At 38.0% G+C, this 22,675-nt stretch overlaps 2 protein-coding genes across 9 annotated transcripts; one reads left to right on the top strand and one right to left on the bottom strand.

Annotated features, from left to right (window-relative positions):
* Nucleotides 1–447: 447 nt before the first annotated feature.
* On the bottom strand, nt 448–4,750 carry TCTE3 (t-complex-associated-testis-expressed 3). The gene is made up of 4 exons (XM_014950589.1): nt 4,528–4,750; nt 3,260–3,466; nt 2,282–2,440; nt 448–945 (listed from the first exon to the last, which is right to left on the bottom strand). Exons 1-4 carry the CDS (start codon nt 4,618–4,620, stop codon nt 835–837), a joined length of 570 nt encoding a protein of 189 aa, XP_014806075.1. The 5' UTR covers nt 4,621–4,750; the 3' UTR covers nt 448–834.
* Nucleotides 4,751–4,830: 80 nt separating this feature from the next.
* ERMARD (ER membrane-associated RNA degradation) lies at nt 4,831–21,841 on the top strand. 8 transcript variants are annotated; one of them, XM_014951191.1, is made up of 18 exons: nt 4,831–4,840; nt 6,021–6,189; nt 7,294–7,433; nt 7,940–8,041; nt 8,940–9,029; nt 9,819–9,916; nt 10,505–10,641; nt 11,858–11,972; nt 12,557–12,659; nt 13,109–13,138; nt 13,656–13,724; nt 14,407–14,577; nt 15,448–15,531; nt 16,965–17,044; nt 17,838–17,966; nt 19,450–19,659; nt 20,549–20,662; nt 21,329–21,841. In XM_014951191.1, the coding sequence occupies exons 2-18, from the start codon at nt 6,021–6,023 to the stop codon at nt 21,486–21,488; spliced, it is 2,001 nt and encodes a 666-aa protein (XP_014806677.1). In that variant the 5' UTR covers nt 4,831–4,840; the 3' UTR covers nt 21,489–21,841. The 8 variants fall into 8 exon arrangements, 7 of the variants coding, with proteins under 7 accessions (XP_014806677.1, XP_014806676.1, XP_014806675.1 ...); XR_001413040.1 differs by lacking the exon at nt 4,831–4,840 and adding an exon at nt 4,985–5,835 and having other exon boundaries at nt 20,569–20,662; nt 21,329–21,466; XM_014951190.1 differs by lacking the exon at nt 4,831–4,840 and adding an exon at nt 4,985–5,271.
* The last annotated feature ends 834 nt before the right edge of the window (nt 21,842–22,675 follow it).

The following is a 22,675-nucleotide window of genomic DNA, read 5'->3' as shown; positions in this document are numbered from 1 at the left end:
CCCCCCCGCCGCCGGTGCTCGTTTTCATCGCCGAACAATACACCGGACACGGTTTCCACACACGGCCCCTCCCAAAGCAGAGGTCTATGCGCGCCGCAGGTCCGCCGGGGTCTTATTCTCCAAAATCCAATCATCGCTGTCCATGCCAATTATGGCCCGGCCATCAGTGGTACCCTCGGTACCCGCCCCACCGTCCCCCCGCCGTTGACATCACCGGCCCAGCCCGGTGCCCAGCCACCAGCCCGAACCCAGGTGGCGTTTAACGCCAGGGCAAGGCCCAGGGCAGCTGGAGACTCAACTAACACTTCATTCGAGGCAAACGACTGAGAATATGCACAAACGGTGCAAAAGGCGGCTTCCTCCCCAGCCATGTTTCTACACAAACCGGCGCTGTATCAAAGAGGCAACTAGAAAAAAAGGGAATGCTGCCTTTTTTATTTTTTTTAAAAGAGCGTGCTTTTAAGAATACCAATACCTGCAGTTTATTGTAAACATTCGTTAACAACTCTAGGCATGTAACAGACAAGCAACATTCAAAATTTTGCAAAGTTTGGCCTTACACCAGCTGCTTCAGCTTCCACAGCAGAGCATTACAACAGATGAAGCCCATATGTACTCAACCATACACATTTCAAAAGCATTTTTTGAGCTTGGGGTTTGGTTTTCGTTGTTTCTTTTTAACAGAGAAAAATGAGAAAATTATCTCAACTCTATGTTGATTTCAATGTGCCAACAGTATTAGGACAAAAAATATTATTAAAATAATGATGTTCCAAATATTTTCACATAGACCAGGTCCCGTGACGCACAAAACGAGGTGCAGCTTTTAGAGTATTACTCGTAATAACAAGCCATTACCAAAGCCAGTGCAATAAATGTTTCAGTCTCACATTTAGCTGAAACCCAAGTGTCTCTTTGAGCATCCCAAACCCATCTGCTGGCAACCTAAAGGAAAGAAGAGAAAAAGCTATTTGTGAATCTATATACAGCAGTTTTTACACTTTTTAAGAAGAACACACAGCATTATATAAATACTGAGATAGTTGCATTATGAAAGTTACAAATAACAACAACTGCAAAATTGCAGTGAAAAGGAACAAGTCCTGTTTAATGTTAAAATACATGTTCTTGCTTCACAGTAAAGCTTCCACCCCAATAGATCCAAACATCTCTACACCAAAGACTCAATTCTCTCTCATGTTCACTTGTTAGTACTTCAGTGTACTCTAACAGCACCCCTTCAAAAGCAATGCAAAAAGACATTAGTTTTGGGAACAAATACAACTAAGAAGTCACATTCCTGACTCCTCCACCTCCAGCTTACTCTAGTCTACTTGTGACCATTTACTGGGCTCTCAGCTTCTTTTGATAAAACTGTTTTCAAAGCTAAAAATGTGTGAACTGACTGCTGGAATATTCCTCAGGAGAAAAAAAGTTAACTTGGAACATTTCAGTAACCCATTTATAATCTAGAGCTCCTCAGTCAAAATACAACTTCAGAGGCAGCGTACTGTGAGACAGCACCAGAAAAGTGGGTACACCCAGGCCCCTCACACACTGGCTTCATTACTGAAGCTGACAACCTTTCAATTGTTTCACATAAGCCACGAAAAACGGGTGTGGATTCATCAAGTTTTAATAGATGACAATGAATGTTCCTAAATAGAAGTGTTCTCTGACACTCGGAAAGATAGCTAGAAGCATTGTGAGTGCCAATGGGAGCTTGCAATACTTGTAAATTTACATACAACGCAGGGGAAGTCTACAATACTTTTCTTTTGGGTGTGCTAAATTCAGGTCATAATATTAATATGTAGTCTCAAGAGCATCTATTTGGTGGCAGCTATAGTTGAAAGCATTTCTGTCCTTTTGCCACCCGTTCCTTTCCATGTCACCCCATGCTACAACTGCACAGCATTCTTTGCTGAATGTCATGACCCAACTGGAAATCAAAGTACATCACAAAAAGAAAATTCACAGCAGTCATGCAATTGCACTGGCACAGCACAGAGTGGAAATAACTGGTTAGCAGGGAAGAGCAGTATGAGCTGCTTACCACTGCCCCTGAACTCAGAAAGAAGACAACCTTCACAGGGTTAAGTAGAATCACAGCACTACCTTAAGTTGTCACCTGGCATACCGCTCCCCATAAAGAGCCCAAAGGCTTCAAGACCACCTCAAACTTGTTAAGCTGCTGAATGTGGATGAAGCCTAGGAGGTAACATACGGTTCTAAGAATTATTTAAAATTTGCAAAAGTTATTATGAATACGTTTACTCACATTTATTGCCTGACCTGCCTTTTCCACAATTAGTACTGATACCACGTACTTATAGCGGTCAAATTTCAGTTCCTTCACAGCCTTTAATATTTCTTCTGAGATTGAAGCACACAAGGAGCGACTAGAAACTCCATCATATTTGGCTTCTTGAAGTCTATTCTATCAAAAAAATTTTTGAAATATTTTAGTTTTCATTCTGGTAGTCTTTTGAATCAAAACAACACAACAAAAAACTATCAGTCATTTCCATTACAAGAACATTAGACGAACTAACGAGTAGAACAGCCAAAATAGACAATGCTCTCAAACAGCAAACGCTGCGCTACTTTTACTCTTAAATGTTTTATCTATTTTTTCAAGGTGACAAACACATCCAGAAAATCTCCATTTAACAAACAGGAGTGTATTGCTCTCCATCATTGGGCCTCGGTTCACTGGAAAACGGTGTTACGAATACCAGTTACAAATATCCAAGGCATGTCTTCAAGAGAGCAGAATGACAAGAGTTGGTTGTAACTATTCAAGGTATCACTAACAGCTACATATTATCTCAACAGATGGTTCTCCCTCTTTGCATGTGGCAGTCAGACTGCCAAGGACACCAAGTATATTTTATGCAAGTCAGGACTAGAATTCCACAAATTCAAGGTCAGGATCTTTGGATATCCAGTTGGGATATTTTGCAGATTAGGGTACTTGGAACTGTGCTATACCTCAATTTGATTTAGAAATGAGTTAGAGTTTAAGCAGCTTCAGCTCCATCTTAACAGCACATGTTCAGTGGTGACCTTGCAGAGGTCCTTCTGCACTTTGCAAGCGGAGTACACTCACATTACATTTGTGTGCCAGAACTCCCCGTTTGCAAAGATTTATGCATACTTTTAAGTTTATGCAACTTACACTGCTCCATTAATCTTTGAAAGGCAAGCTACTTTTGCAATGAAATTAGACAATCAATTTAAAAAAAAAATACTATACCGTTAGTATTGCTTGAGCTTTGTTTCTTACTAAATAATCCCGCAATTTATTATGTGGCTCCAGTCTGTATGTATTAGCATATCTTATCTTTACCCTACGAGCTTTGAATGCCAATAGCCTAGTTTTCATCAAATCACTAAGACGCTCTTCTTCCACTGGAGCCATACCTAAAGCTTCGTAATTTGCTGACACCCTTTTTCCTTTCATCTGTGCAAAATAATAAAAAAAGTCCACATTACATGTCCGTATTTTAGCATTTAACAGTCTCTAAATAATACTTTATGGTGTACAGTTAAAAGGAAAAAACCCAGTAGTCTCGGAATGTGTTACCAAAAAAAATGGAAAAGCTAGAAAATGGGTATCTCCTTCTGGCTGTTCTGATACTATCCCTCTGACCAAAAACAGAGAACGGTGGTTAACTTCTGCTCAATTTTTTTTTCCCACCAAAATCCACATGAGGTTTGCATGTAAACTCAGTCATAGAATCATCTAGGTTGGAAGGGGCCTTCAAGATCATCTAGTCCAACCATCAGCCTATCTCTGACAAAAAAAAAGTCACTAAACCATGTCTTTTTGAACACCTCCAGGGATGGCGCCTCAACCACTTCCCTGGGCAGCCTATTCCAATGCTTGATAATGCTTTCAGTGTAAAAGTTTTTCCTAATATCCAACCTGAACCTCCCCTGGCACCACTTGAGGCTGTTTCCTCTAGTCCTGTTGCCTGTGACTTGGGAGAAAAGAACGACCCCCACCTCTCTACACTCCTTTCAGGCAGTTGTAGAGAGCAATAAGGTCTCCCCTCTTCTCCAGGCTGAACAACCCCAGCTCCCTCAGCCTCTCCTCATAAGACTTACTCTCCAGACCCCTCACCAGCTTCACTGCCCTTCTCTGGACTTGCTCCAGCACCTCAATATCTTTATTGTGGTAAGGGGCCCAAAACTGGACACAGAGCTCGAGGTGGGGCCTCACCAGTGCCGAGTACAGGGGGAGTCAATCAGACACACCACACCAGTGCTATAAACGCACTCCGTTTTCCAGGTAAAAATACCCGGACAGTAACACATGGCCCCGACCCACCAGGCCGCTCTCACCCCACCCCGCCCCGCGGCCAGGTGACGGGCGGGCGGCGGTTATGGCCGTTACAGCCGCCCTCACACCCGCTCCCTTCCCGCCCGCCCGGGGGACCGCGGGCCTCCAGCAGCTAAAACACCCCCGGGGGGCCGCCCTGCCCTGCCCTGCGCTGCCGTCCCCCACAGGCAGCCGCTCACGCCGTCTTTATCGAACAGGCTCTGGCGCTGCTTTCCCCCCTCCGGGCCGGCGTCGGCGCCGACGATCTTCGGCATCTTGGAGCGCTTCTCCATGGCTCCGCGGCGGCAGCAGCACGGCTCTCCCCGAGGGGAGGGAAGGGGAAGCGGGCGGCCGGTGGCAGCGCTCTGCCCGCTCCTCGCCTCTCGCCGCCGGCCTCGCGCTCCACGCGCCCGGCGCAGCCCGCTGCCAGGGCGGAGCTCTTTCCGCGCGAGACAGGCGTGACGGCGCGCGCCCGGGCACAGCGTCGTGACGTCAGAGCGGGCGGGCCCAGAGGTAACGGCGGCGGGTCGCCATGGCGGGGCGGGGCGGCAGAGGAGGAGGAGGAAGGGACCGGGGGGACCGGGGGGACCGGGGTCGTTGCCGAACTAATGGGGCTGAGCGGTTCCCTGCTGCTGGAAACGCGGGGCTTGGTCACGTACTGACCCCCAAAAAGAGCCGCCTGGGCCTTGTCTGCTCCGTTTCAGGCAATAAAGAGCGGCTGTGGTTTTGCTCTGGCAGTGAAACGTGGGGGGCCTCAAGGTGAAGGACTGAATTACATGTTTTTAGGGCGTTTTAGATGTTTAGTTTCATAGCAGATCGGATACTCCCGGTAGCAGCCGATAGCCGTTCCGTACAGGAGCCGTCGTGCCGTTTGTGTGCCGTTACCCGGGTCAATATCTAGTCTCTCCTTGAAGCCACGCATTCAGAAGTTAGGAACTGTTAGGGTCAGTTCCAGCCCCTAATTAAGGAGAGAAAAACCTGTTTTAAATGTAGCTTTAATGGAATCTTTCTCTGTTTGTTGTGATACTTCAAACAATTTATGTCTTTTCTGTTTGATTAAACAGACAGTGTCGGTTTTTTTTTTTTTTTACTAAATCAGAAGCATTTCCTCCCTGTTAGCATGAACAGTTACATCTTTGCAAATTCTTTTATTTAAATGTGTGCTTCTCAATCAGTCTCTCTTTCTGTTAAGACTAACATGCAAATAACATTTATACTTAGATTGTTCTACCACTACTACCGGTTCATACATCCTGTCCTGCCCCTTCCCTCCCTCCCCGCCGCCCCCGCCACTGTTTCTGCTGTTCATAAGGTCTGAAGCTCTTGGGTTTACTTGCAGTAGCATCAGTTTCCCTGCAAGCTCAGAGGTCAGATAAAACAGTTACACATAAACTGGAATCTTTTGCTTCAGTCTATATTTGTATCAGCTCAGTAGATAGGACCATTCATAAATATATCATCCTGGCATTACACAAATAAAACAATTCTTCCCCTCAGTTTTCCACAAGGTAATTCTGCTGAGAGAATTCCTTTCATCATATGCATAGATGAAAGTTGCATTGCAAAACTTAACAATGTGTTTACAGATGCTGTATTACTACCTGTATATCTCTGCTTATGGGTATGCTTTAATAATTTTCTTTGTACTCATGTACTTTCTTAATGTAAGAACTTTTGTGTGTGTGTGTTCTAGATGGCGTTGTCAGACTCGATCACTACTTGTCTTTCTCCACCTGTGCATTATGTGATTTGCAAACTTGGATTTGAGAAGACAGACACCTATGATATTAATAATATATTATCGGAAAGTGGAGAAGTATGTTGGCCAGCTGTTACAGAGCATGTGTGTTACCTTAAATCAGGTTGGTGTTTACCTGCTGTAGTAGTGATACATTTAAGACTGATGCAGAATCTCAGCGTAGTTCATAACAATCCTAGCTTAGTTATAACATTACAGTAGAGCATTAGGTTTGCTGCAGATTAGAGTATGTACAGTTCATATCTACAAGGAGTTCTAAGTTCTTCATCCACGTTTGGTACTTGGTTATTGCTGGCTCCTAAGATTTATGTCATCTGTGCTACATAAGTAGCTCCTCCTTTACTTCCTCATTCATTTTGGTTCACAACTTCATGTGCCTGTACATAAGGGATTCAATTCTGCTTCTCTCCTGCTCCATAATTGCTTTCTTCTGTGTTCTTTGTATCCCTTTTGCAGGAAATTTACGACACACTGAGACCATCAATATTGCTACTGTTACTTCTGGTTTTGTTTCCCCAACTTCAGCTTGTACACAAGTACTGTTTGGTTTCCCTTCTGTATGTAAAACAGTTTGTTATTGCTTTTTAACCAAAACAAAGTATTTATGCCCAGATGAACTCATTGAATTTTAATTTGCCAAGTTGCGTCATGCAAAATCTTATTAATTTCCAGAGAGTGTAAAAATTATACATTTCTGCCTCAAGCAATATATTTCAGTAAATCAGAAGAATTTATATTTCCTATTAATGTGTCCCACCAAGGAGGAGCACTTTGTAAGGTACCACATCCATCTGTGTTCTTAAAGGGTGTAAGTGGTGCAACTTCACTGATCCCTCTGAGCCTGCACTAGCTTCCAGCTTGTGGAATTTATGTACTCTAGTACGTTCTTCCTATTTCAGCAAAACCAGAACATCATAATCCTCTTTACTTCCATACTCTCTTGCAATAAGTTGTGGGGTACCTTTTATTTGGAGAAGCTACTTATCTCACCCGTTTTCCTACTGCACTTCTACTTTTCTGTATCTTATCTGTGTGGTCTTTTGGACAGGAAATTGTAGTGTATTAGTTGTGCTAAAATAGTCTGGATAAAGTTCTCGGTGCTAAATATGTACGCAAGCTGTAGGAGATTTTAATCCTTTGTGAGTATTAAAATATTAGACCTTTTGGAAGTTTGGTATTCTAACTGCTTTCTGTTTTTCAATTTAAGATCAAAGTGTGGATTATATCGAAAGTATACGATCATTAGGACCTGTATGTGAATCTGTTAATTTACACTTTAAATCTCTGACCAAGGAGCAATTTGTAATTCAGTATGCATTATGGTTCCGCTGGACAAACTGCACAGAGGTATGGGAACATCTGTTGACAATTCGTATTTTGGTGCTTGAACCCTCTGTGGAAGTTTACTGTAGATACCAATAAACCAAAATGCTTAGAATTTGTAATTAATTGCCCTTCTCTGGTACGTAGTTACTTCTAATTTTCCTGACTTTGTAATTAGATTTTATGTAAGTTATTACAAGGAGAACATGAGGTGCTTGGTTCTAACCTAAGATGGTAGGATTTTGGTTTTCTAATAATCTGTGCTTAATATCAAGTTTTAATGTGTAAAGTTAGTGTTGATAATTTTTATTCATGTAAGGCACTAGATACATTGCAACTAAAAATACGAGAGGTGCTCTAGAGAAGCTTCTTTCCAGGCATCTACATTTTTACCTCTTTGGCATGTTTTTCTTTCTACATTTTTATAGTGACTATCACAGAGGAATTTTTAGGTTTGTCTGTGCTTCTGACAATTTGATTTCTCCTTCCAAATATTTAACACACCATTCTTCCTCTCTCCCATCATACAGTTATTTCTTGAAGTATTTGATGTTCTGCAATATACACAAACTACAGAAGTTGCTCTTGGCTTAATGAAACTAACATCATGCTTGGAGCGAGCCTTGGGAGATGTAAGTGCCAGCATGACGAGTCTTGCAGATTTGGTTTTATAAGATGGGAGTGAGCTCTTGGATTTAATTGCATGTTGAAAAGTGAGATTACCCTGTGTTGTAGTAGTACGCTAATTGCTCAGCTGCATTTTGAGTTGGGCAGATGTTCTTTTCTGGATCCAGTTGGGCAAATGGAAACACCTTCTGGCACTCCTTCACCTGTGCTGGTAGAGTTGCTTGTGTGAGTGCCGTTACTAACCAGTTTCATTAAAACAGAGCAAAGTTTGCTTAATCAGTGTACATATAGTAGGTCTTCGTTACTCCAATTTAACTGAAACAGGGAGCAGCATATCTTCCACAGGAGACATGATGATTTAGAAACTTTTGTGAGGAGAGGCAGGAGCATGCAGCTGGAAATGGGCTGCTAAGGTAACTTCGTTCTTCAGAGCTCTGTTCGCAGAGTGTACATCCGTTTCATGCTTCAACATGAGTCTTGTGCTGCAAAAACATCTGCAAGACAGCTAACAACTTAAATTCTTGACCTAACTGATCAGCTGGATAGATCTGGGGTCCATCTTGTAGTCCTGAACATTTGTCTTGTTAACGCGTTCCCTCTTTCCTTTATCCTGTAGTAGTTAGTGAGGGCATGCACTTGTGTTATGTTTAAAGAGTAATACTGCAGGAGTTCCATGACCAGCATGAGGCAAGGAGTGGAAAGCCTAACTATGCGAACATTAAGTAGGTTATCCACTCTTTCCTGATATTTTCCATAAATTTTAATATTTGGTGCGGTTTGTTTAATTAGTGTTTTTACAATAATGAAAATGGTCACTCGGTGAAATAATCAAGATGAATGTTTGAAATACAAAGAAGTAGACTGAATTACTGATGTTACCTGTTTTGCTTTTTTTCTTGATAGGTCTATTTACTGATTGGTAAAGATTGCCCTTTCCTTCTAAGAGACTTGCTTGCTTCTGAGCAGCTTGCAGTTGTCTTTGGACAAGCTGTAGTAAGTGCATAGTTTTGAAATAAGTAATAAATACTGAGCTGGTTTTCTTCTTGCCAAAGGGCAGGTTTCCAAGCATAACCTTTGCTTGCATGGAAGAAGAGTTTGCAAATTCTGTAATATATTGGAAAAACTTTCATTTTATAAATATTACAGTCTGGGGGATATACGGCAAAAATTGTGAATATTGTAAATGGAAATATTTTTTAAGGCAACCTCATAAGTTCTTATTTGCTTTTTTACATGAAATACCTACATACGTAAAATTCCACACATCTGTCAAGGGGGTGAGCAAGCTGCAGAGTTCTCTGCCTCTTTCCAAGTTGTACTACCTGAAAGTACACATCCTGCACTGGCCATTTTTGATAAGCTGTGTGTTCCCCTCCACCACCACTGTAGTAAGATGCTTTATAACATTTACCACACTAGAATTTTTCAAAATAGAGAAGACTAATTTGTTCATCTCCATGTGCAAAACAATAATTAAAACAAAATTCTGGTAACATTTACAGTCTTATGCAAGCAAAGTAGGTGGTCTTTCTCATGCAGTTTTAGAAATGTAAATTCTTTGTTAGGACAAAGTATTGGAAGTGAACTGTAGAAGCTTGTATTGTTAGCCAAATAATGAGTTAGCAAATAATGAGTTGCTGTTACTGTGACAAGATGTGGCCAGTCATTTTGACAGTAGGGATTGTAGTTTCTCAATAACTTCTGAAATTTTCTGTCAGGGAAAGATACAAGGAAATAAATAACGGATTTCTTCATGCAGTAATCACTTTGTTTATTAATTAGATGAATGTACTGAGGGTGTTCATTGGATCTCCATATGGTCTGAATCTTCGTAATGTTTTGTGGCATGGTTTTGCATCCCCACAAGAAATCCCTGCAAAGTAAGTTACCAAAAAAAATTTCATTTTCTTACTAGCCAGACTTAAGAGTGCTTGAAAAGTTGTAAGTCAAACTTGCTGCTGTTATTGAAAAAAAAATATAAAGAAAAAGAAAAATGTCCAAAGGACTCTGGAAGTATCCTGACAGTGTTCACCTGCTGCTGCTGCTTCTTTTGGAATGGGATTTCCACAGAATACTTCAGCCATTACAAAGCTTGTCTGTTTCAGGACCAGTGTTTTTTTACTAGTAGGAAAAGCAAGAAAGCTTAAGGTCTTTTTTTGAAACACGGTTCCTTGTCTCTCAGGGCAGTCAGGAATAACTTGGAACAACAGGCAGAGGAATGGGTAGGAGGAGCAGCAACAGCAGCCAATGTAGAATACAGTGATGCTTTTTTCCTAATTTACTTTTTTTTTCATGCTTGTGAATGCAATTAATTATTAAGTCCCCCTATGCAAAAGAGGCGGGGAGTGTAGGTTTTGGATGCTCTTCGAAAGAGCAAAAAAATCTTTGTCCCCAATTCACAAATGCTGATTCTTTGCAAAACTTTTAGTTGCATAAGCTTTTCTAATATATTATGGTATTCTCCCCAGATATTGTGCTATGCTGCTTTTTTTAACTGCAGGATTGGGTCAGTTGTTACAGACGTATCTTCTGCAAACTAAATGCATTTTAGTACATCGACCATATGTGATTTTCGTTAGCTTAGAGGAGCTTGATGTATTTCCAGGCAAGTATTGAACCATTAGCAAATTTTTATTATGCTTTATTTTCTATTCTTTCATTGTTGAAAAGTGCTGTTGAAAATAATGTATTTTCCACAGTTCTAAAATTGAATCTTAACTAAGATACCTGTATACACTGTCATTAAATGAATCAATCATACTTCTCGGATAACTTTTTAATATGTAGTGGTTCCACTGACTCTTGAAATGTCTAACATTACTGCTTCTAAAAGTCTTCAACTGTATGTTCCAGTTTTTTGATGATGAGAGTTCATTTCATGTAACAGTCATCTAGTTTGCCTTTACAAAATCTAATTCTTTCCAGAATCAGTGGGTTCCAGCTGCAAGGGTCCTAGCAGGAGTGACCTGCATCTTACAGGGAAGGTGGTGCTAAAACAGAGTAAAGGATGGTGACACCTCTTCAGAACACTGATGTCAGATTAAAATCTTCTCATCTCCCTGGCTACAGACCTTATTTGGTTTATTCCTACTATTTTTTAAGCAATAACAGCATATGAGGAATAAATGTCAATAGTGGTAATAGTCAGTTTGTGCCACCCAATCAATTTTCTAGTGGAATGTCTGTTGACAGAACTGAGACAGGGCTTCTGGGAACCAAATCAAGCTGATACCATTCCAGTCATCCCATAGTACAAATCCCATAGCTGGTTTGTTTCAAAGAAACACCTACTGCAATCAATGCTCTTGCCATTTTAAGCTTTCTCTTGGATAAGATATTTATAACATGAATTCATAATATGGTGGCATTGAAGTATGAAGTGTTAATTTATTATGCTGAATGTTAGCACAGATTGTTGATAAAGTAGGAACAATGTGCTCATGTTACAATGTTCATGCAACTTACTGAATGAAAATTATTAATATGTATTACCTTTTTTAAAGTATTTGAAGCAGGTGGAGAACAACTCAATAGAATCCGGGTCCAGTTGCTGTGTAGTCTTTTAGTCTTAGTAAAAAGCAACCACAACTTTTTAACTGTTTTTGCACTGTACTTTTATGTTATCAGTAAAAATGCAATCTTACAAACTCAGTTTCTTATTTATGACTACTGTTGTACTTGCATGGTTAAAATAAATTTGATAACTTTTGTCTCCCTTTACAAATGCTGAAATAATTTTGTATTTTCAGTGGAATATTAAGAAGGAATTAGTAATCCAAAGATTTTGTATAGTTTATCAATGTTGTTTTGCTAACTTGCAGATCTCAATCACGAAATACTTTCCATAGCTGAAGAGCTAGTAAAACTGTCCAGTTTTGTTTTAAAAGCAATGTTACCATTTTGGATGGCTGCTTTAACAGCTTTCAAGCAAAGCAGGTAACAGTCATTTTGTGTTTTGGTTTTTTAAAAATATTTTTAATAGAATCTAAGAAGAATGTAGTCTATATTTATAGAATAACAGCAGCATTTGTAGATTCTAAAGCTTTTAGCTAAATCTGTTGCTTAACAGGATATTGTTATGCTTGTTATGGTGGTCTCTTAGAAAGTTTGTGGATTTACTACTTTATATTTTGCCAACTACGATTATCGACTATACTTTAAAACTAAAAAGAACTATTGCAAATATAGCCAAAAGGAGAGGTTTACACAGCAAGTGGAAACAGATCTTCAGATATTGACATGTTGAGTTAAAAAAACCCCACAGGTATATTGTTTGATTTTCTCCCCCATACTCTGCCTTTTTGTAGTTTATTGTCATCTCTGAGCTGGTTTGAATTTGGTGGTCAGTTTTTGTTGGGCACAGGTAGTCATTTATTGTTTATTTACAAAGTGCATTAAAGAGAAATTTTGGTCTGGCTTGTTTGGCCTGAGAGTGTAATTCTGAGATGGGTCTAATTTCCATTTAGGTTATATTTCTAAGGGGGGAAAACCCCTTTGGATATCTCTGTTGTTTTTTTCAGGTATGCTGACTGTGTGATTCTCTTACTTCCTCAGCTGGAAGTTGGACTGAGGTTGCTCTTCACTACCACTAATAAGTGTCCAAATCGTTTGCTAACAGCTGAGGTAAAATTTCTGTCTAAAGTGAATTATGATTTAGTGCTAACAATATTTGCAAAGTAGCTAGTCTAGAAGCATAGTATCTAAACATTTACAGATTTTCCCCAAGATTTTTCAATCCACTACAGAACATTATTTACAAACTTCCAGTAGAGTTTCATGAATATCTCCTATTTTTTTTGTAAAGATGTCTGCCAGTAAAAGAGGTCTGAAAAAGCACTTGAAGGTTAATGTTCAGAAACACTAGTGTAGGGTGAAAAGTAGATCATGTTGTATTTATTTTAAAAAACTCAGCACAAAATCCAACAGCCCCTTTTTTCATTTGTAAGGTGGTTTTTTTGCTACTTCTGCACCTCTGGTATTTTGTGAAAATGAGTAAGTGTAAGTTTGATATGCATGTCTAGTTAATTGTTTTCATTTGAAAATCAAATAATAGTACTTGTCTTTTCTTCTAGCCTTCTGCTCTCTACACCACTTTCGATGAGGTACTTTTTAATTTTATTTTTTTTTAAATATATATCAATGCCAGAATTTAAGCACGTTTCCCATTACTGGAGACCAGAAAGCACTTTCTTATGTTGGATAAGAACATTATCTCCAATTTTTTCCTACATAGGAAATTATGGACAGTAAATATCTTACATTGACCATTAAAATAACTGAGAAAATATCAAAATTAATGCAGATTTTAATGAACAGGCTTTAATTTCTTCTAAATTATTTTGTTTTAAAATTCTTCATCTCATAGATACAAACATTCTGTTATTTTTCCTAGATTAAATTATTCAAAATAAACACAAATAAACATTGCAAGTAGAAATCTTCAAATTTTACAACTCATTAATTATCTCAAATGATCTGTAATTAATAATTGGACACCTTGATTCTTGAGTGGCAGAAGTAATTCCTTAAAGTTAGGGAAACTAATTACTTAAGTTGCTGGTTTTTCTTTGATTTTTTGGCTTTCAGTAATAAGTTTCTACTCAAATTACTTTTTTCTAGATGCTAGCAAAGCATTTGGATAATGAAGAAGTAAACCAGCTCCCTGCAGTTCTTGAGGAACCTACCATGGCAAGTATTTTGAAAGGTTTTTTTCCTTGGTTTTTTTTTTCCTTGAACACAAAGCTTACAAGTGATACCGGGTTAGGATATAAGACTATCTTTCTTTCTGAAATATGTAGGTCTCAGAGATATTTGTCTTTAGACTTCTGAAGATCCACTGAATGGAGCAGAAGAAAAACTAATGCCTTATACAGGGAGATTTAAAATTTATTTCTGATTGCTTCTGGGACACATCTTACACTACCTGGGCAGGTGGCACAAACCTACCAGAGCACATTCTGCATCCTGCCACCCAGACAGCTAGTGAACATGAAAACTAGGGGTGTTCAGTTTAGAGGCCTCTTGAGACTGTAGGAGGGGAGACCAGAGTTTATTGTCCTGTTGCCAGAGGCAGTGGGGCTGTGGAGGACTTGGGACAAAAAGCGGAAGGAAATCTGTTGTTACCTCACATGAAATAGCATGTATGTTAGTTTTGAATTTCCTCAGAAGCTGCCAAGATGGGTAAGTTGCTTATTTATTTTTTTTTTTTGCTACAAGCATAGTTTGCATTGTTTTTTCTGTCTAAATGCCCCTTTCCTATAGCCATGGTCACATACTTATCTTTCAAAGGTATTCTATACACTGAATATGTTGCCTTCTATGTGAATACACATACAATAGAATTATATTAATTTGGTGTATGTATCCACAGGAATTTCTTTGGGATTTCTTGAACCACCAGGAGGGTCCACGTATAAGAGATCGTTTAAGCCATGGAGAGATCAATCTAGAAGCATTTCCCAGAGAAGTAGCTAATCAGATAGTTGCATTTGCAATTACTCTTCTCTGCAGATTCTCAGATAAGGATGTGTTTGCTTTTAAGGTAGGGAGCAATATTATGCTCTCAGATTTTCTTCAGGTGTTTTGGATGCCCAATCTGATTTTATAGAGTCTTATGTGGAATTGAAGTATTCCTCCAAGTAAAAAATTGTGAAAGTATGTTTTTTTCTAGTTTTGTAGTGAAATAAGTATAGAAAGTTTTCCAAAATGATTACCCTTTCTTACTGTACCTTAATTTGTTTGCTTAACCACTTGTTATTCACATTGTTGATCCATAAATTATAGTGATTCCACCTAATTTTGTCAAATTATATCAGTAATTTGTTTATCTGCTGAATTAATTGGAAAGGTCTGTAGAACAGCTGTAGCTCAGCCACAGAGGTATGCAATATTTCAGATTTTCTTTCTCTGAGACACTATAAATGACAGTGACTCACTAATGGAGGTCTGATTTGTATCCACACTCCATACCATGAATTTGTGAACACTGTTTTGTCTAGCAATGCATGTTTCTCAACATTAGCAATTATTATATTTACTCCCCCCAGTTTCCTGTAATATTTGGGATTACTTCTTTCAATATCATACAGCAACTTGTGAGATGAATCTTCCATTTGTTAGTTGAAGATCTTTTTAGTTTTCTCAAGATATATTGCATGCTGCTGCATTTAGAGAGTACTTGGTTGCTTTTCTGTCAGTTGCTGTCAGGTCTCATAGTTAAAATGTGTCAAAGAAATGAAGCTTTAAACATTCACTGTGCTGATTACTGCTTTCAGCCCTCAGACATTTGTAAGTCTTTATTGACTTCAGTACTCTAGGTGCCTTGCATAAAATTAAATATAACTCTATGTCTGCATATGATTAGGACAATTTAAAGAAACTGTTGTGTATTGTCTATGATTTTGTAAATCAGGAACACGTGGCCATAAAACCACTGATGAACTGTGCAAGTTGCTACCGTTCTCGATTTCATCCAATTTCGCGACTCAAGAAACAGGTAGGTACTTCGACCGTGAAAGCATTTTGGTCCTTAAAATTGCTCTAATTGTTGTCTTCATGTTTTGATTTTCCTAAAAAGTCAAAATCTTAGATTTTTTTTTTTTAATGAACTTTTTAGTTTTATCTGTCAGAATTCACAGGAATTTACAGTTGTTAAAAGGAGGTGTAGTTAAGCACACTCTTGTTGATGCAATTGGTGTTTGTGCCCTTGTGCTGTTTTTGGCTGTGGTAATTTTCATCATAGTAGCTATTATGGGGCTGTGTTTTGGATTTGTGCTGGAAGCAGTGTTGATAACACAGGGATGGTTTAGTCGCTGCTGAGCAGGGCTTACACAGAGTCAAGGCTTTTTCTACTCCTCACACTGCCCCACCAGTGCTGGGGGTGCACAAAAAGTTAGGAGGAGACAGCTGGGACAGCTGACCCCAACTGACCAAAGGGATATTTTGTACCGTATGTCGTTGTGCTCAGCAATAAAAATAAGGGGAAGTTTGGCAGGAGGGCTGCTGCTGGGGGATTGGCTGGGTGTCAGTGCGTTAGGGATGAGAAATTGTTTTCATTTGCATCACTTGTCTTTCTTGACTTGTATTTCTCTCTCTTTCTTACTTTCCCTTTTCATTACATCATTATTATTATTTCAATTATTTAACTGTTCTTATCTCAGCTCATGCATTTTCTCACTTTTACCCTTCCAGTTCTCTTCCATCCTCCTGTGAGGGCAGTGATTGTTTTCATTTGCATCACTTGTCTTTCTTGACTTGTATTTCTCTCTCTTTCTTACTTTCCCTTTTCATTACATCATTATTATTATTTCAATTATTTAACTGTTCTTATCTCAGCTCATGCATTTTCTCACTTTTACCCTTCCAGTTCTCTTCCATCCTCCTGTGAGGGCAGTGAGTGGTGCTTAGTTGCCAGCTGGGGTTAAACCATGACAGTCCTCAATCACCGAACAGCTTTATTCTTACCTGAATGTTTGCTGCTCTGTAGTTTTCTTAACCTTCTTGTGCTTTCTTATGTCAGGAACACACTGTTTGGCCAATCACTTTATGAATTATTGAACCGCTTTAAGATGTTCCTCTATTGGTTTGAGATTGCAGTAGACATACTTAGTACTTTTCATTTTTGACAAGCATTCAAACCATGTATTACAAAAGTCATGTCCATTAATTTTTTATTAAAAAAAAAAAGGAAGAAAGAATAGTAAATTAGTTTATTCAGATGATGTTTTAGCATGAAAGTGTACACGAAGACTTTTTGCCCTAACATAAACTTTAACAATTGATGTCAGTGTACACAGTTGTGACTACTGAACAAATAACTTACTAGCTGTTGCAGTTTTTTCTAAAGTAGCTGCTAAGAAAAGTAAAATATGTTGTCCTGCCTGTCAAAGGCTACGGTTTATATAACATTTTTCATTATACATTTTTGAGGTGCTGGAATGTATGAAGAGCATTCACTTATGGCCTGAGTTGCCAACAGTGCCCGAGGAACATGTTCAAACAATTAAAGGGTATGTATATGCTATTAAAAAAAGACTGGGATTTGAGGTGCTGTCATGTCTCTTCAAATACTTCACTAGGAAGATGATAGACACCAGAGGGGTTGTGAGAAGATCCTTTGTTCTTTTTAGCTTAATCTGTGCAATACACACTGGTACAGATGCCATAAAAACTAACAACAGTGTGCTAACTGGAAGGGAATGAGAAGACCTCTGAAATATACAAAGGTGCTAGTGACTCCATGTTCTTTTTTTGAAGAGATGATGGAGGACCTGTTAGGAAGTTAAATTAGATCTTGAATTCATCACACACACACAAAAAAAAAAAGGATGGGTCCCCAGATGCAAAACAGAAAATAACTTCTTAGTCTGAAAAGGGCTTGGTAACCAAATCAGTGGAAGACTTTACATGAGCTATTACTTAGAAAAAGAATGTAAAATTCTCTTATTATTTGAAAAGGAGGAAGCCATTAATATTATCACTGGAGGAGATTTTACTTGTTTAGAGGTGAAAATTCAATGCATCTAGCATGTACTCAATATGCTGCAGGATTTTGATGAGTGAATAGAGAATTAAGAGTGGTTCACAAGACTGTTGGGACTGAGAAAAGGTTGGTTTTAGTTGTAGAAAGAAAGTAATGCTTATAAGGTGGAGAGAAAACAACCATAATATCAGAGAGTGAGAGTGGACATTGAATACACTGTTTTCCAAAAAATATGCCTCTTGATGTATGCCATTTGAGAAGTGAGAAGTGCTACACAGTTTTATCATCTCAAAGCTTTATTTTCTTCTTTTGTTTTTAAGGTTGGAAGGAAATGCTGAAGCTAGTCCTTTAATTTTGATGATATCTGAAATTATATCTCAGTTGCAGCAATACATGCCACAGAATTGCTATAGTTCAGATGATCCTATCAATAGTGTCCTAACAGAGAGGTAAGTTTGATGTCCTCCTGGCACCTGCTGTCAGCTTCTACATGCAGCCCAACTCAAGAGCGCTCAAACCTAAGTGACTCATTTCCCTGTTTTTAGAACAGTGCTTGAAATGTTGCATGCAATTTTCTGATGTTGCTGCTGATTTAATCTAAAGGCCTTAAGAATGCAGCTGAACATCATCTTCAAAATGAAGATGAGACATTGTACATTTGGCACATTAAGTAAAAGCTCTACTGTAATAGAAATTAGCATGAAAAAACCAAGCATTTTCTTTTCAGACTGGGGAAACAAAAAATAAATATTTATGTACTGACTAGGTTAAGTTGGTTTTAATCTGTTCTGTGTGATAAAACTGCATCAGAAATTTGGTTTAATGTACTTGGTGTCACAGCTGTGCGTGGCATTTAAAATCCTAGTATGCTGCTACATAATTTTGTTCTTACATGCTTTAGTATCAAGATTCCAAAATTGAAGGTGTCTTGTTATACTTGTCAGACTTGGAGGTATGTTAGTTCCAATTATATCTGACTCAGAATACTATGGTCAAAACAATTTGTCTTTTAATTGGCACTCTTACAGCAATCTGAAGAGTCCCATGATTGAATGTACATGCTGGAACAAAAGTCTCTGAATCAAACCCATTAGGTGTGGGCAGAATAGTGCAAAGAGGATTTTGCCTGTCACTTATGTAGCATGTGTGCCTTCTCTTTCCTACCCACCAATCTGCACTTTTCTCATTTATGAAAAAGAAACCTAATTGCTAAAGTATTAAACCATTTTTAGAGTTTTCTGCCTTTATCACTTTTAGTGATTAATGTCTTGCTGTCTCAGAGATAATTTGACCATGAGGGAGATTAAGAAACATTTTTATAAGAACAGAGTGTTTAAAGTGATGTGTGACACATACAGTTAGCAGATTAGAATATGACAGCAGAAAGATATTTGGGTGCCTTAACAAAGCATAATCTGGTGTGATTTTGATTAAAACAATGTCCTCACCACCTGCATTTTACGAAATGTTAAGTCTGCTTCTTGTTATGCCCAGAAAGAAGACCACACACTAATGGGAGTACTCATTAATACCATTTGTTTGAGTGAGTTTTATTATGGTGGATGTTAATTCATTGTGAACTGAACTATGGTGGGAGGCTTCAACGACAATCCTGCTGTGATTTTATGTGTTCAGTGTATCGTTTCAGCCAGGCAGTTTTGTTTATTGTGGTTGTATTTCTTTGATCTGAAATGGGAAACATATTCATCATGAGCAGTTCTGCATTCATATTCAGTAAAGTAATAGAGAACAGAATCACTACTGCTGCTAGGTAGATCCTTGCTTTTTTTTCAGTCGTGAGGTAAGAGTAATCTGTTTCCAGGTTTTCTGAGTTAAAACATTATGAATCAAACCACACCAAATATGAAATGTATCTCATGTTAAATCCAGCTAACAAAAGATTGAAATTAACAATTCCTTCCTGTTTTGGAGGCTATTGATGGCACTTTGTGATACGCGTATTGGCACGCTTTATTCTCCGAGACCTGTTCTGGAAATATTGGTGGTGCTCCGTAAAATAAGCACACAGTGCCATCACGTGTCTGAGCAGGTTATTGCCAGCACCGAGCTGAGGTACAAACAGTGGATGAACAAGACCCTGCGTTCTCGCCAGAGGCATAACTATCTACGGATGTTGAACAGGTTGGCTGATGGGTTTTCTTTACTCAGTGGTTTGTCTTCCAAGTTTAAAGCCTACAGTGTTCATGGCTTCTTGTTAGCCATTTTAGAGTAAAGTGTCAACCCAGATTTCTATTACATGGTAATATTGAAATAACAAGAAGATCTCAAATTGGAGAATAATTTCATGAGTATTTTAGCATTGCTAGATTACTTCACTGTAAATTATAAGCTGTCAAATAAAAGTATCATTCAAATGTTAGATATATTTTTTAGTTGGTAGCTTTTCCTATTTAAGCATATAAATGCCATTCAAGTTTTAGCTGGATGCAGTAGGTTAAACTGATTTCAAGACTCTACCTGCTTTAGTCCTGCTGGTTTTTAACAATATATCTGGGTCAGCATCTTTATAGATAGAAGTGAAATTGTTTAGTATGCGTTTAATTTTGTTCCTGTTCAGAAGTGTTTTCCAGGGATTTATGAATCTACTTTAAAAACTGGGAAAACTGTAAATATTGTATTCTTGGCCGGGTTATGTTCCTAAAAATGTCAATCACATTATTTAAGAAACATAGGTTAAACTGTCAACAGACGATATATATTTGAAATTCAGTTGAACTACACTTCTACTGAGTAATGGGTGCTGGTGAAGTTTCCTTTGGAATCATAACTAAATGTGTTTCTCTTTTTTTTTTTCTTGAGGTTTCATAATTTATAGTCTTTGTTTATAATTTTGATATTTGCTCTGCTCTTTGCTGAAAGACATTTCATACTCTTCCACTGCCTCCCTCCCCCCACACTATGCAGCTATTTAGGATGGATGCAGAAGTCTGAAAAATTTTTTATATTAATGATTTCTATTTAATTGGGTTTTAGGTTTTTTTTATTTTAAAATATTTTTGCTTATTTCTAGCATTAAATTTTTGTCTCCAGTGTTGCGGCTCATCTTAGTGTTGATTACTGTGGAATTAATTAATATTCATTTGGTTTGTAAGAAGAATCCTTGTGATTATCAGCAGTATCTAAAGTGAGTATATAAGATTTACTTAATGAAATAGGAAATTTTACACATTCCTTTTTGATCTGTAATATAAATCCTGTAGAGAAAAAAATAAAAAGGAACAGCATGACTTCTAGTACATTGTCATCCTTCTTTCTTTAGGCACCGTTACGTCTCAGACAGTGGTCACTTAAGAACTAAAATAACTTAGTTGAAAACACATGGTCCAGTTATTAACATTTTAATTTTTTATTAGTCTCTTCCTTAGTATAGATAGAGAACAATCATAGACTCAAAAAATATTAGTACATAAAAGCTGTATTTAATATGTTGGTAATTTTACTCCTTGTGTGTCAGTTAACAGCTGGTTGGATATCATAGGCATTGTGAAATATTTGACTGAGAAAGGAAAGAAAGCCATTTGGGAAAATTCTATCACACATTTTATCACCACATTCTTTCTATGGCGGTGTTTAGTTGCAGTTTTGAAAATCATTGCTTCCTGCTGTGAGAATGAGGGGGTGGTTCTCTTCCAGAAGTAGAGGAAACCTTAATGTATTGATCATCCTGAGGGAAATTTGGAAATTTGGAGACATTATAGCTTTAAGTCAGGCATTGAGATATTTTTCATTGTTTCTTTTTTTCTTGTTAAATCCTTAATGAGTTTTTCTTCTTTGATTTTATTTCTCGTAGGTTTTTGAAGTCAGTCTTGCAGTATACTGAGAACTTGGTGACATACACAAGCCCTGAGAAAAACAAGTGGGATGAAACCATGGAGCTTACAAACAAGGCTTTGATAAAAATAAGGAAAATCAGTGACAGAAAGCTAATGTTAATGCAGCTAGCTACATAAATTAAATAGGTTTAAGATTGTTGGACATTGTTATATCTTAAGAATTCTGGAATCCTCAAATTTCACAAGTCTAATTCAAAGACAAACTTCATCAGTCATTGTCAAATTTTGGATGCAAAATGTAGTCTTTTTATTATGAGGTAGTGTTTGAGACTGCAGTTGATGAATGGTCAAGCTTCGAAAGAATGGAGTGTTTGCCAAATCCAGTGAAAATGAATTATTTTGAGCTATATCAGGATGATGCAAGTTCTACTTTAAGTAAATTATGTGTTTTGTAACTTGATTTTTTTATTTCTATTATACTGAAAATATCGAAGAAAAGACTGTGAATAAAAGCTCTGGAAAATTTTAAATCCAAAAAGTATTTTTTTATTTGAAATATAGTGGAAATAATGTCAGACACTGTGGTCAACAGGTTAAGAAATTATGAACATTTAGCATTAAGTAGTGCTCGTTGGCAGCTGTGGTTGTTATTAGTTCAAAACAGAGTCAGATCTTGCACTGAGGTATAGTTGGTAACACAGTAACCAGTTGTTTATATATCAGGATTTAAAGGAGGTAAGGTGGAATAACTTTTGCACAGTATGTGTTTCTTTTTCACTGAATTTTTAGAGTTGGAAGGGACCATAGAGATCTCTTTTATTTCATCTGCTCATTCCCAATACATATCTTGTTAGTGAGCTAATTTCATGCAGATTAAATATGAACACTCACATGCATGTGCTCACATACACATACTAATTGTGGTTCAAAAAGTTATCCTCTTTTTGGACACAACATTCATTTGAATAATTTTTTTTTTTCAAAATAAATCCTCCCCCTTTCTCATCCCCAAAGAGTAGAATTTCAAAGGAATGCATCAGTTGAAGAACTGATTTGCAGAAGACCACCAGTCTCTAGCCATTTGTTTTCTCCTGTTGAGAGTAAAACCAGAGGGTAATGTCTGCAGAATGTTTGGCTCTACAAGGGATTTAGAAATTCAAGTTACATTTGAATAAGATTCTTTGCGATGCTTCTTGACTGGAAATAGCAGTGAGAGAATTACTAGTTCGGTTTATTTGGTGTGGGGGATGGATATAAACTAAGATCATATTGCTTCCTTTATGCTACTCTTGCAATATATTTTGTGTTTGAAACTTAACTATGTCACTTTCCAAGTCTGTTACGCTGGAACTAAATGATGTGAA

The sequence above is a fragment of the Calidris pugnax genome, unplaced genomic scaffold (genome assembly GCF_001431845.1).
Source record: "Calidris pugnax isolate Ruff unplaced genomic scaffold, ASM143184v1 scaffold24, whole genome shotgun sequence".
Classification (NCBI taxonomy): Eukaryota; Metazoa; Chordata; class Aves; order Charadriiformes; family Scolopacidae; genus Calidris; species Calidris pugnax.
The sequence above is the reverse complement of the archived record's forward strand: the minus strand, read 5'-3'. Positions and strand labels throughout refer to the sequence as shown.

Excerpts from the sequence above, each read along its gene's own strand:
- TCTE3 (XM_014950589.1), bottom strand. The coding sequence starts at position 4,620 with ATGGAGAAGCGCTCCAAGATGCCGAAGATCGTCGGCGCCGACGCCGGC. Across the intron at positions 3,467-4,527 it reads GCCTGTTCGATAAAGACGGC|ATGAAAGGAAAAAGGGTGTC; the intron begins GTGAGCGGCTGC and ends TATTTTGCACAG. Across the intron at positions 2,441-3,259 it reads AAGCTCAAGCAATACTAACG|AATAGACTTCAAGAAGCCAA; the intron begins GTATAGTATTTT and ends TTTTTTTGATAG.
- ERMARD (XM_014951191.1), top strand. The coding sequence starts at position 6,021 with ATGGCGTTGTCAGACTCGATCACTACTTGTCTTTCTCCACCTGTGCAT. Across the intron at positions 9,030-9,818 it reads TTGTCTTTGGACAAGCTGTA|ATGAATGTACTGAGGGTGTT; the intron begins GTAAGTGCATAG and ends TTTATTAATTAG. Across the intron at positions 13,725-14,406 it reads TTCTTGAGGAACCTACCATG|GAATTTCTTTGGGATTTCTT; the intron begins GCAAGTATTTTG and ends ATGTATCCACAG.